Raw genomic sequence first — 14,917 nt, 5'->3', positions numbered from 1 at the left:
TTGACATTCATTTTGCTAAATGACAGAACAAGGGTTACAATTTAACCTTTTTATTGGAAATCCTAGGAATTTAGTATTGTAGCCAACCCTTACAGAATTGTTAATGTATTTTTTTGAAAAAATAAATAAATAAATAAATATAAACACACACACACATATATACATATAGACACACACACTGTATATTCCTTGTTCCTTATATTTTTCTAAGCTTGGACTAAATACCTGACAAAAGAGTTTTAGTTTTAAAACTGCTGGAAAATCGAGGTCTGCTATGGACATATTCACAAATAAGTTACAGTTCATTTTTGGGCACCAGTTCACAAAAAGGATATCGGGGAACTGGAGAAAGTGGAGAAAAGGGCAACCAAACTGATTAGAGGCATGGAGGAGCTCAGCTATGAGGAAAGGTGAGAGGAGCTTAATGTATTCTCTTATGAGAAGAGGAGATTAAGGGGGGTATGATGGACATGTATAAATATATAAGGGGTCCATATTGTGAACTTGGTGTTGGGTTATTAACTTTATAGAGGAAGTAAACCCATCATTTGATTCCTTGCAAAGGTAAAGCATAATGGACTACTATGCATCGTATAGTAGTCCATTATGTATCACTTACCTGACACAGAAGCCACCGCTGTCCCCTGTAGTCCGGAGCCTCCATCTTCTTGGTGGGTCTCGCTGCTCCGGCGCTGTCATTCGTCGGAGCCGTGGTGACGTCACTCCCGTGCATGCGCACGGGAGCCGCCACTCGCGGCATATCGCCGTCAACTGCGACGCACTCATGCGCCATAGACAGCGGTGCCTGTCTCTCGGCAAAATATCTCCTAAACCGTGTAGGTTTAGGAGATATTTCTTAAGCCGCGTACACATGGGCGGACTGTCTGTCCAACTTAGTCCGCCGAAACACATTTCAGCGGACAGTCCGCTCGTGTGTGGGCTTCAGCGGACTTTTTCAGCGTGCAGTCTGGCGGACTAAGTATTTCGGAATTTCCGTAATATTGTCCGTCCAACTTTGGTTTCAGCGGACAGTCCGCTCGTGAGTAGGCTAGTTGGACGGACTAAGTATGGCGCATGCTCAGAAAGGATTTACACGGCGGAAGGTTGCATTGCTGTGTATTGGACGTCCTATTTCTAGTCCCGTCGTACGTGCTGTACACGTCATCGTGCAAGCTTTCAACGGACTGTTTGTTCATCGTGTGTGGTCAAGTCCGTTCATTCGAAAGTAGGACGGACTGTCCGTCGGATTGTCTGACGGACTTAGTTGGCCAGACAGTCCGCGGCTTTAGACCTACAGGTAAGCCTTAATCTAGGCTTACCTGTAGGTCAAAGTGGTTTGGAAGGGATTACAACCACTTTAAAGGTCATCACAGAGGACAAGGGGGAACTCTACATCTGGAGGAAAAAAAAAATGTAATCTCCAAATACTGAAAGGGTTCTTCACAGTAAGAGCTGCAAAAATGTGGAAAAGACTCCCTCAAGAGCTGGTTCTGGCAAGCTCAGTATATTGCATTAAAAAAAGGCCTGGATTATTTTCTAGGTGTACATAATATAACTGGGTACTATTATTTATAAGTAAAGTTGATCCAAGGAATATCTGTGCCTCTCGGGGGATCAAGAAGGAATTTTTTCCCTTGTTGGAGCAAACAGGATCATGCTTTATAGGGTATAGGATTATGTATATTTGATTGTATGGTTTTTTTCTTTCTTTTATTGGTTGAACTATATGGACTTTTGTCTTTTTTTAACCAGACTATGTAACTATATTGTTCATATGGCCTGACCACATGAATTTAGAGTATTAAACAATTTTCCCATGATGATATCTTCAAGAATGGCAGCAGTGACTACACAGAAGTCAAAATATTGTAGATGTCACAAAATGTTCTAAAGCTTAACCACATCCTGCGTGGCCTATAGCAAAATGACAGCCGGACGGCGGCTCTCCCCTTTTGACTGGCTGTCATATGACGTCCTTCAGAACAAGCAGCTCGTGCGCACCCCCAGGGGGTCGCATTGCGGCGATCAGTAGTGTTGTGTGTCCGATCACTGAAAGCTGAAAATTGGCCTGGGCAGGAAGGGGTTGAAAATGCCCTGTATTGAAGTTGTTAAAGTGGTTTGAAATTGAAAAGGTTTTTTTTTTACCTTAATGCATTCCTTGTATTAGGGTAAAAAACCTTCCACTACCCGTTTCCCCACCCCCCCCTCCCTAAACACACACTTGACTCCTCCATCGATCAAACACTGTGCCCGTCTACAGTGCTGCTGCTTCCTTTTCCTGGTCTCACAAGACACGCTGAGAGTAGCAGGAGATATAGACTATTGCTGCTCTCAGTTAATTTCTGGGAGGAGGGAGCAGGGGGTGTGGCCAAGCCCAGCTGTGTGTCTATGGATGCACACGGCTTGACTTAGAAGCATGACCCTATAGTACAAATCTTGCTATTGGGGCACCCAGAAAAAAGAAGGAAGAAGGGCCAGACAGTGAGAGCGGGGGACTCCACAACAGGAGATAAAGGACTTCCCAATGTGTTGCACAGAGCAGGTAAGTATAACATCTGCACATTGACAATATAAAATGTTTACCTGAAATGCCATTGTATTTGAAACTGCCAGAAGTATCCTCAGGGGGAGCTTGGCTTTGTAGGATCTGTGACTCCAGAGGCGGTGGGCACCAGCAGTAACTCCAAGGGCACTCAGCATAAAGCACAATAGAGCTGTGAAATAATGACACTGATCAGTTAGATCTGTGGATACATCTTCAACATTCTAAATCTTCATCGAGAGAAGTAATTCAAGGCAATATAATTATTGGGTTCTATGAAAACTCAGCTTTTATATACATGTGCCACTGCAGTGCCAAATATGTACTTTAACTTTCAAGTTTATCTTCACACTTTGTTAAAAATGACCTGCCTTTGATAAAACATGGTAAACAGATAAAAACCTTACTCCAGCATTTGTTTTAGATTCATTGGCATTTTAAAAATCCAGCAGCCCTGCCCTTCTTTGTGGAAGCTCAAACTGGACTGCTACAGACATAATTTGTGTAAATGTTAAACATCCAGTATGCATACTTCTGACACGGCTATATCTTGCTTTTTTTTTTTGCTTGACCACATTCATTTTATTGTAACAGGCTTGTAAATGCAGTGTTTTGGGATGAGAGGCAGGGAGCAGGAATGTGCAGTCAGAGCCTCACCTGCCATGAACATAAAAAAAATAAAACAAAACACATTGAGCTACGTAGCTCAGTTAAGTAGCCGAAGTCCTACCCCACCGCTGGTCAACATTTGGGGCTCCTAGCACCCATGGTTCCGGAGATACGGGGCTCCTTGTGCAGCCTGTCAGAAGCTACATACAGCTTTAATACAAGCTGGCATACACTGTTTGCAGCAGACTGAGAGGATGAGCTCACAGTGCCTCTCCTCACTTCTTGTCAGAGGCACTGAGCTCAATGGACAGCTTGGAGCCTTGGACCAATGGTAAAGCAAGCTGTCCAGTAAAAATGCTGCAGTGGAGGCTCTCCTCTCACTACAGTGTCATAGAAGGGGGCATGTGTCTAAAAGACAAATGTTCCCATCCAGCCCAGCCCTCTTAACTACAACGAAAAAACATAGGTTTATGGGTATAAGGTTTAACCATAACCCCATGTTTTTCTTAAACGGTTAAAGAGGTGTTCCACCTGCAATTTATTTATTTTTTTTAAGTCAGTAGCTATAAACACTGTGATTGCTGACTTTTAAGGACATTTACCTGTCCAGGGAGCCCATGATGTCGGCCCCCCGAGGCCGATCAATCCATCGGATCAGGTTCAGGCGCCCCCATTCTGACTAAGGAAAACCAGCAGTGGAGCCTTGCGGCTTCACTGTCCGTTTCCTTCTGCTCATGCACGAGTCGCGCCGCGCTTTGTGAATGGACAGCTGTCTTCTGGGACACACAGGTCCAAGAAGACAAACGGGGGGCTGGCCCCACAAAAAGGATATGATCACTGACCGGATGGATCGGAAGTACACTATGTACGTCATAAAAAGGTATGTTAGAAGGGGGAAAAAAAAAGTTTAATATCCAAAAATGAGGGGTGGTCTTTCGTTTAAGACCACCTCTCAAAAGTGGGTGGAACTCTGTTTAAAGCGAAGTTCCACCCATTTAAAAGTCAGCAGCTACAAAAAGTGTAGCTGCTGACTTTTAATAAAAAGACACTCACCTGTCCCACGGTTCAGCGATGCGGCCGTCTGAAGCCTTGCTGCTCTCCACCTCTTCGCCGGCATTGCAAGTGTGGGCGCCCAGCTGTGGTTTCACAGCCGGGTGCGCACTGCGCATTATGAATGGCTGGGCAATCTTCTGGGACCTGTGACATGTCCCAGAAGATTGCAGGGAGGGAGGGGGGAAAAGTGAACTTCCTTCCAGTGCCCAGGCACCAGGAGAGGAAGTGGGAGCTGGGTACCTGTGAAAACTAGGTACCCCCTCTTCCACACAAAAAAAAATTACATGCCAAATGTGGCATGTCAGGGAGTCACAATTAAAGTGGAAGTTTAATTTTTGGGTGGAACTCTTTAAGATGGAGAATCTGCTGCTGCTAAAAAGGTACTTTTTAAATCAAGCTAAATAATATATTATTATGCTATATGTTATAGCGTACATTTATTATTTACCTACTTACTGTGAAATTACTGGTTTGTTTGAAGTTATAACTTCAAACTTCAGTAATCTCTCTGTTAAGCCACCTATATAGTAAATTACCTTAAAAACAATATATAATAATTATTTGTATATTACTTACTTATGGTAATAAACCCCTTGCTATCCAGGTCAATTCTGACACTTCCCTCCTACATGTAAAAATCATAATTGTTTTTGCTAGAAAATTACTCAGAACCCCCAAACATTATTTATATATTTTTTAGCAGACTCCCTAGGGAATAAAATGGTGGTTGTTGTAACCTTTTATGTCACATGGTATTTGCGCAGCAATTTTACAAACTTGTTTTTTGGGTTAAAAAAAAAAAAAAAACTGTTTCATTAATAGAAAAAGAAAAAATAATAGTTATCCTGATTTTCTTTTATATAATGTGAAAGATGATGTTACGCCAAGTAAATAGATACCCAACATGTCATGCTTTAAAATTGCACATGTTGAGGGCATGTGGCCTGGTTTTGTCCGGGGGGAAAAGTCCCGACCTTCTGAGCTGGGTGTTCGGATAAGGGTCCGGTATGGATCTCGGAGGGGAGGGGAACCTCACTCAAAATTTTGGCAGGGTTCTCCTATTAGATTCTCAGCAGGCTCATCTTGATCTGACTTCTGGTGAGACTTCTATTCAAATCAATGGGCTCCCATAGGGAATCACTGATTTTGAATAGAGACACGCCGGACGAGGCTTAACGCTGTGTTTACAGCGTTAAGCCTCATTAAATCACATTTAACACCCTTTACCCGCATCTGGCGTTTTTAAAGCTCTAACGCAGTAGCCTCAGAACACAATGGTCCCGAGTTATTTTTGGAGCTTAAAAACGCCTATGCCACCTACAACTCCTAAACGTCTTGATGGGCATGAGGCCATAGGCTAACATGGAGAAGCATTTTTAAGCTGTGAAAAACGCTTCCAAGAGCGGCTGTAAAAACGTCCGTGGGCATGAGGCCTTAAAAGACAGCACCTACAAATACTGTAGCTGCAGACATTTACTATAAAGACACTTACCTTTCCAGGAATCCCGCAATGTCGCCCCCCCAAAGCCGATTCATCCATCGGCTCGGGTGCAGGCATCGGCATTGCAACTAAGGGAAACTGGCAGTAAGGCCTTCAGGCTCCACAGCCGGTTTCCTACTCTGCATGCGTGAGTTGCGCTGTGCCTTCTGAATGGCCCTGTCTTCTTCTGGGACACACATAGGTCCCAGAATGTATCGGGGGTGGGGAGGGGCCAATGATGACATACATACATCGCCTGGGGGGGTAGGACAGAAGTCCTGCAGGAAACAAAAACAAAAAAAAGGTTCAAAGCAGCAAAAAAAAAAAAAAACAGAAAAAAAATAATATCCAAAAACGAGGGGGGGCTTAATTGATTAAGACCTACCGTAGTTTCAATTTAGCCTAGAACTACGCTTTAAGCTGTCCTTACTGTCACTAACATGATAAGTATAAAACACTTAGGTGTCCTTTTATGAAACTGATCAGTGGTCATCCCAAGGATCACCACTGGTCACAGTCCATTAACAGTTTAAAGCGGGAGTTCCGCCATTTTTTGTTTTTAAAAGTCAGCAGCTTCAAATACTGCAGCTGCTGACTTTTAAAATAAGGACACTTACCCGCCCAGTGCGCCCGCAATGTCGGCACCCGAAGCTGATCGAGAGATCGGCTCTAGGGTGCTGCTGCCGCCATCTTGGGTATGGGAATCAGGAAGTGAAGCCTTGCGGCTTCACTTCCCGGTTCCCTACTGCACTTTCGCGAGTCGCGCTGCGCAATAAGGATGGTCCCCGCTGTCTCTGGGATCCGTGTGATTCCCAGCAGACAGCAGGGAACTCACAGGAAGTGCCGTAAATACCCGCAGATTCTGCGGATATCTATGCCGGAAGTGGGTGCAAATACCTGTACTATACAGGTATCTGCACCCCCCTCCCCCCTGAAAGGTGCCAATTGTAGCACTGGAGGGGGGGGGGGGGTTCCAATGAGCGGAAGTTTCACTTAAGGGTGGAGCTCCGCTTTAAGAAACAGAGATGATCGGGGAGAATCTCTCGTCTCCTCCAATAAGCTCCACACACTGATTATCTGTGATCGACTAACACAGAAACGCCCAGTTTATGAAGCTGCAATTTCAGCACTTCACTGGCGATCTGTATCAGAATTCACACTCCCTGATTCACCAGCTCAGAGGTGGAGAATCGGTGGACTGTCTCCTCTGAGAATGTCCGTGTACTGAGCAGTGATAATTTATCACTGCTTAATAAAACGGACATCTTTGTTTCAATTAATTTCTGGTACTGTAATCTCAAAGTCTCACGAGATTCAAGTATCATGGGCCATTCTCCACTATTCTAAGCATTTGTAGATCGCTTCACTCATCCAAAGGAGAAGTGATCTACACCGCTTCATAAACTGGCATCCAAACGAACACCTCTGTGAATGCCGGAGAATGGAGCAGTGAAAAATTTTCACTGCTTCATAAATGGACACCTAAACCCGTGGCCGAACCTTTAACCTAACCCCTAAAAGAAGCCCTTAACTCCTAGTCTAACCTAAAAAATGTAACCTCAAACCTTGATCTAATCCCTATATTTTAATCCCCACACTACATGTTACGCCCTAACCCTTCACCCTAACCAAAGTCTACTTCATCATCAACTGTCCTAAAATCCAAACCCCTAAACCTTAACTAAGAGAAACCATTACTATTACAAATGCCACTTTAACCTCCCTGGCGGTACCATTATTTCGGATTTTAGGTGCTAAAAGCGGTACCATTATTTTGCATGAAAATTTGGCGTTTTATATTGTAGTCCTGCAATTCTTAGGAATAACTCTCTTAAATCTGTCCAAACCAGAGTCTAGCAGACATCCCAGGTATGATAAAGTTTGAAAAATTAAATCATAAATTATAATATAATAAATAATTATAAATAATTGTACCAAATAATAATATAACAATAATAAAAATTATTCAATAATGTAATCTAATCAAAAACACTGAAATTTGCTGAGTTGCAGAATTGTCACTGTCATTACTTTTCAGTATTTGATGACGGATCTCCCCACAAATCGCTATCGCTCAATTCTGCGAGTCATTCTAATTTATTATCGCTGTTTTCTAGCTGGTCTAAAATCATTTTTGATGTACAGTGACAGTTTTGGTTGCTATGGACAATCTCCAGTTTCCAGGCATAAAGAACAGTTTTTACAATATAAAACTGCATGCAGGACACTGGGCAGACCACTAGGGACAAAGGGGATGTGAAATATTTACATACAGCAATGTAATCTGTAAGATTACATTATACTGTATGTATACTGTTTATTTCACTTTTTGAATTTGGCGCCGATCTCCGTGCCCGTGCGTCGCAACGCTCGCAGGGCACGGAGATCGCCGATGTGATAGATCGAGCGAGGCACGGCTCGCTCGTACAGCGGGGAGACATCGCTGGATTCGAAGGAGAAGGTAAGGAAACCTCCTCCTGGATCCAGCGACGCTGTCCCGAGTCTGACTCGGGGATACCGCTTTTGGTATAAAAAATCCACCCCGAGTCAGACTCGGGAATACCGTCAGGGGGGTTAATAAAGAAAAAAAAAAAAGCTGCTGACAAGTATAAAGTGGTGCTTGCACATACCTGAATACAGCGCTATTTAGATAAAAAAAAAAAAAACTGGCACTTCCTGGTACTGGCAAAGCATTTAGCATTAAAACAAAGAAAGCAAATTTGATTTATAACTCAGCAAATGATGCATTGGCAACTGCATGATGATATTTGGGTGAGCCTTCATCTCTTTACAAATAAACCCATTGGGTCAGTTACATGGCCCTTCTCAGGAATTAAAAAAAAAGATGTTCTTGTGGCGTCAGTGATTGCTACAAAACTGCTGCACCAATTATATACAGTAGTTACAACCTGAGACATATCTTCCCATGAGAACTTGAGTATGATCTCAGTGCAATTATCTGCTTTAGATTAAATTATAGATTTTCATAATATGAGCAACAATATGCTAGTGATAAATGAATACCTGTAGATGAAGCATTCTCAAGAGACATTGCTATAAAATGTACACACTGCTTGTTCGAGAACTTTAAATAAACACATTTATTAACAAGCAGAGAGCAAACTTGTTTTTTTTTGTTTTTTTTTCAAATGAGACAAATGCTTGTACCATTAGTGAAATTGATGGTTTGCCTGCTGACTGGAGGCTCATACATTTTCCCACTACACAGAAATGCTTTCACATTTGTTCAGGAAGGGCTGAATAATTGAATTAGCAGAATAAAGCCCTGAACAATTGAGATCCCATAAAAATGCACTGCGTTAGTTCTTTATGAAGAGTGACTTTATGACCTTCTGGATGATTGTTAAATGTACTATGACTTTATCAAAATTGTGTCTGTGTAGTCTACCACTAAAATTTTTAACATTTTCCAGAGAGTGGAGAATGTGCGTATAGCATGGCGAATAAGTATTGTAATTAACTTTAAAATGGCATGGTAAAAAAAGGAATTGCTAATTATACCCATTTTTCAGCTCAGACTGCAGTGGTGTAACATGGGTTTTGCAGAGGCAGTGAAGGCTATTCAATCAGTTTCCTTAGCTTAGCTAGAATTCTGACAAGTAACGTAATGGCAATGAACCCTGTTGCGTTAAAACCAAATAACTAACTGCAGGTAAAGCCTGTATATACATAACCTATCATGATCTATGAATAAGGCACCATGCCTAATGCATAAACATTGTTCTGTTGCTGCACCTACTGCTGTTACTTCACCACCTAATCAACACCATAAAATGCAGAGTAATTGTGACAAAGCGAGCAGAAATGGGAAAATGTATATAGAATTTGAAGGCTAAGTTCATCTTTTGTACCATGTTATATCAGTATTTAGGGTGTGCCATGTAACATAGTGCAAATGAGTCCTTTCCCACCCTTAACTGTAGATCTAAAACTTGGGGAGGGAGGGGCGCTACTCATTGCCAATCAGGGCTCTGTCAGACAAACACTGAACACTTTTACAGAAAGGGAGGGGCACAGGGATAACCTAACTTTTATAGGTCTGCTGGCCATTTGTTGTCAAGCCATAGGCTGGGGTGGGTCCTTGTCCATTCTGATTTGTATACCTGCAATGTAATTTGTTGGAAGGGATTGCATACCTGTCTGTGCTGTCCGGTGGGGATGCATAGATCACACAATTAGCTGAAGAGAATCAGAAATCATTTGATAGGTATACCATTTTATGTGTATTTTAACTGAAGTTGGTGTTCAACTTAACATTTACACAAACAGTGTACAGTTTTATGTTGTGTCCTGCATGCATCTCTACGGTGCAATGCCAAGCACTACCAACAGAGGAACAACCCTTCCTGCCAATTTATAAACTGTCAATAAAGATTCTAACAGTCAATAATGCATTTGGTTCAGCAACTGTGCATGCACATGGACCAAAAGTTAGCAGATGTATGAATCCGTGCCAATTCTTTCTGCTAAATAAAAGATGTGCAATTTATTATCCATTACATACAATGTGCTCAGTCAATAAATCCAATTGTCTAATCCACTTAGAAAAGATGGGCGGAATCAATTCTGCTGAACAGCATATTGTAATGACTTAAACTGTCGTTTTTGGTGTTTCCTTTGTGTACTGATAGGCGTTCTGATGCCTGATGATGCTTATTTTTATTTTTTATGTGTTTTTGACTTTCGAATTTTGGAGTGGACACGGTTAACAGCAATTAATAAAGCCTTGTTAATATTGGTTGCTGTTTGATGCACTGCCATCAAGTCTCCCAATCCACTAGTACAGAAAAAAAGGAAACATTCCCTATTTTTAAATAGGCCTTGCAGCACTGAGATACGGCGCTGAGCAGGTGGATTGCACGGATCCACCCTGTGTGAAAGGGGCCTTACATATACCCAGTGAAGTCACTGGCCTCAGGTGATACGCAGAAATGAAACAAATCACCCTACATCAGTTGTACCTGTTTATCTGCAGTATTCTCTTCTTTGCATCTGTTCAGAGTGCACAATTATAACGCTTTATTAAAGGAAAGTCACACTCTGCAGAGTTCAGTGAGGAGAGCACTGAGAGCTGATTGGATGAAAGGGACCCCCCCCCCCCTTCCACACAGGAATAGAGCTGAGGCTGTCAATAAGCTAGAGATCCACCCATGTCATCATTTTTCTCTTGGTGTCACAGATGATTCATGCTGATAGCAGAGGAATGGGGCAGCAGAAAGAAATTACACTTAGGGGTTGATTTACTAAAACTGGAGAGTGCAGTTGTGCATGGTAGCTAATCAGCTTCTAGCAGCTTGTTTAATTAAGCTTGGACAAAAAACCTGGAAGCGGATTCATTTCTGTGCATATCTGCACCAGATATTGCATGCTCCAGTTTTAGTGAATCAACCCCTAAGTGCTCTTAATTGAGACAAGTACACACTATAGAGATAGATATGCTTTGTTCATATTTCATGTCTGAGGTTTACAACCGCTATCAGCTTTGAATGAACAATTTTCTTAGTTGTCATGCACAGCTGTTGCTGATTCTGCTTGCTCCAGTATTAGTAAATTCCCTTCACTATCTTTACTATGTGGAACCCTGATACATGTGTTTTAGCGAGTCAGAATACGTGCATTTAAACACAACAGTATAAATTGGTGCAATGTATTGTTCAGAAAAAAGACTGAAAACTAAACTTGCTCAAAATCCTATTATCCTATTATCCTGTATCCAAATTATAACAAAATATCAGAAAACAAAAATCTGCAGACCTATGTTATAGGGCAGGGGTCTCAAACTGGTGGCCCTCCAGCTGTTGCGAAACTACAAGTCCCATCATGCTTCTGCCTGTGGGAGTCATGCTTGTAACGGTCATCCTTGCCATGCCTCATGGGACTTGTAGTTTCAAGCAGCTGGAGGGCCCTTTTATATGGGCTCATTCACATCACAATGTGCAAAAAAATGCATATAACGCATTTTACTGCATGGTGAACTTTATTTCTATATGCATTCTTCATGTACAGGCCACAATAAAGCTCAAACTTCAGACCCAGCAAAAGAGCAGAAGATAGTGGAGAGAGAGAAGAACCGGAGAGGGGAGAAGACCCAGCAAAAGAGCAGAAGATAGTGGAGAGAGAGAAGAACCGGAGAGGGGAGAAGACCCAGCAAAAGAGCAGAAGATAGCGGAGAGAGAGAAGAACCGGAGAGGGGAGAAGACCCAGCAAAAGAGCAGAAGATAGCGGAGAGAGAGAAGAGCTGCAACTGCTTTAATAAAAAACTTTAAAAACCTCTGTAGTGTGTTTATTTTTGACACTTTTCTTATTTAGGTAAATGGGTAGGGGTACGATGTACCCCATACTTATTCACCTAGGGTGGGTGGGCCGTGATCTGGAGGACCCTTTGTTAAAGGGGCCTTCCAGATAACGATAAGTCCCCACCCGCAGACCCCAACAACCACTAGGCAAGGGTTGTCCTGAAGAGGCCCTTGTCCATATCAACATGGGGACAGGGTGCTTTGGGGTGGGGGGGGCGCAGGGGCCCCCTCTGTCCCAAAGTACTCACCCCCCCCCCCATGTTGAGGTCACGTGGCCTGGTATGGCCCAGGAGGGGGGCGCTCGACCCCCCCCCCTTCCTGACCCGCCGGCCTGTGTGCTCGGATAAGGGTCTGGTATTGATCTTGTGGGGGACCTCAGGCCAATTTTTGTCGGGGTTCCCCTTCAAGCTTAAGCTTGGAGCTTAAAAACGCCTATGCCACTTACAGCTCAAAAACGCCATGGTGGGCACGAGGCCATAGGCTAACATGGAGAGGCGTTTTTAAGCTGCAAAAAATGCTCAAAAAAGTGGCTGTAAAAATGTCCGTGGCCATGAGGCCAAAGTGGACAAAATTTGTACGACCCTAAGAAAGATCTGTTAATTGGTTTTAATAATCAATTGAAACACCTTTGCTGCTGACCATTTGAAGATTCAGGTTCTGGCGCTGTCATCACCATCATTGCTTTATTATACAGTGGGGTTGATTTACTAGAACTGGAGAGTGAAGCTGTGTATGGTAGCCAATCAGCTTCCAACTTCAGCTCATTCAATTATGCCGTGTACGCACACGACCGGACTTTCCGTTGGAATTAACTCTTCTTTTTCAACGGAGTTCCGATGGCGTTCCGCTGAAACAGACTTGCCTACACACGATCAAACCAAAGTCCGATCGTTTAAAATGATGACGTACAACAGGACTAGAAAAAGAAGATCAATAACCATCAGCCAATAGCTGCCCTTGCGCCGTTGTTGGTCCGTCGGACCTGCATACAGACGAACAGTCTCGATAGGAACGGGTTCCAGTGGAAAGATTTGAAACGTTCTATTTCTAAAGTCCGTCAGATTTATCGACAGAAAGGGTCCGATGAAGCCCACACACAATCGAATTGTCAGACGGATTTGTTCCGTCTGAACTTTGCTGTCGAAAAAAACAAACAAACAGGAAGTGGATTGATTGCTATGCAGGGCTGCACCAGATTTGCTTTTTGTTTTAGTAAATCATCCCAAGTGAGTCTCTGACCTTGAACAAGCTGTTCTGACATGACATCTGATATTATTGAACATAAAGAGTGTAATGTCTTACCCCAAACCAAGGTAGCAGGCTTTGTTGCTGGTATAAGAAAAATCCCATATACTGCTGCGGCATGTAGTAAAGTCATCAGTATGACATTTCTCCATACTATTTTCATGGGAGGTCTGGGACCTTTCTGCTCTTGATACGAAGGGTCAAATATATCATCCGTCATTTCACGATGTGCTCCAATATCCTCAGCAGTTACACTGGGATTTTCCACACATGTACCCACAGTCTGACTCCCTCGATACATGATGTCAACAGAAGAAATCTGCAAAACAAAATAAATATTATAATTCTTAAAGAGACTAAGGTAAGCACAACTAAGTATATCCATGCTACACAAAATGTGTAATGGAAACAGTGTAGTGTTAAAGTTTTACTAAACCCAGGACACTGCATTCACTATATCTGCCCCCCCCCCCCCCCCCCCCCCACACAGTACACTGAACATGGAAATGAAATATTTTTAGTAAATATGAACTGCTAAATACCTTTTCTAATCAGCAATATATATCAGTCTTGTGACTTAAGTGTCTGGTTAAAGCTTGTAGGAGTTTTCATTCTCCTCTGAATTTCCTATAAGGCTACATGACCCCTGACCCTATGTTTGGACAGTGTTGATTGGCTCTGTGCTGATCACATGCACCCTCCCACAAAAAAAACAAAAAAAAAACTCTAGCAATATACACCAAACTGAGCATGTGCAGAATGCCCCCAAGTCTCCATACTATCAGGAGATGGTTAGGGGACAGTAAAAGAAGAGGAAGATCAGAGAACAAAGGATCAGAGCCTTTTTTTTTTACACAATACTGGAGATTAACCCCTTAGGTTCCACAGTGAGTATAACAAGCATGTTTTACTGCATATCCACTTGCTGACCATGTGACGCAGATATATTGTGGTACAATGGCTCTCCTGGGTGAAATCCTTTACAGCCTACCCTTTTTCGGCCACCAGAGGGCGCACACCCGCCGTCAGAGGCACGTGCCTGCTGCAGGGCAGGGGGACCAAATGTTTGCGTGTACGAGCGCCAGCACTGCTGTCAGAGGAGAGGAGCCATATTGTTTGTTCCTACCAAGTAGGAAAAACGATACGGCTCCTCTCTTAGTCAATCCTATCCCCATACAGTGAGGGCACATACAATTAACCCCTTGATCAATCCTAGTGTAAACCCCTTCCCTGCCAGTGACATTTACACAATAATCAGTGCATTTTTATAGCACTGAACGCTGTATAATTGACAATGGTCCCAAAAAAGTGTCAAAAATCTCCAATCTATCCGTCGCAGTACCGCTAAAAATCGCAGATCACTGCCATTACTAGTAAAAAAAAAAAAAGAAAAGCCATAAATCTTTCCCATAGTTTGCAGACGCTATAACTTTTGCGCAAACCGATTAATATACGCTTATTGCGATTTCTTTTTCCAAAAATATGTATAAGAATATATACTGGCCTAAACTGATGAAGACATTGGAGATATGTTATTATAGCAAAGATCAAAAATATTGTTTATTTTTTCAAAATGGTCGCTCTTTTTTTGTTTATAGCACAAAAAATAAAAACCGCAGAGGTGACCAAATACCACCAATTTGTGGGAAAAATGTTGTTTGGGTACAGCCT

The 14,917-nt window shown here is 42.6% G+C and overlaps 1 protein-coding gene across 2 annotated transcripts in view; it reads right to left on the bottom strand.

The window, feature by feature from the left end:
- SCD (stearoyl-CoA desaturase) overlaps window positions 1–14,917 on the bottom strand; it is an 84,923-nt gene that overhangs the window by 18,899 nt on the left and 51,107 nt on the right. For both annotated transcript variants that reach the window (XM_077454438.1, XM_077454437.1), the window contains exons 2-3: window positions 13,304–13,565; window positions 2,584–2,714 (exon numbers count right to left, since the gene is read on the bottom strand). In XM_077454438.1, coding sequence (XP_077310564.1) covers window positions 2,584–2,714; window positions 13,304–13,547 — 375 coding nt within the window. In that variant the 5' untranslated portion in view covers window positions 13,548–13,565. The remainder of the gene's footprint in view (window positions 1–2,583; window positions 2,715–13,303; window positions 13,566–14,917) is intronic.

The sequence above is a fragment of the Lithobates pipiens genome, unplaced genomic scaffold (genome assembly GCF_037356315.1).
Source record: "Lithobates pipiens isolate NorthernLeopardFrog02 unplaced genomic scaffold, aLitPip1_a1.2 Scaffold_25, whole genome shotgun sequence".
Taxonomy (NCBI): Eukaryota; Metazoa; Chordata; class Amphibia; order Anura; family Ranidae; genus Lithobates; species Lithobates pipiens.
Note: the sequence above shows the minus strand (reverse complement) of the source record. Positions and strands in the feature narration are given on the sequence as shown.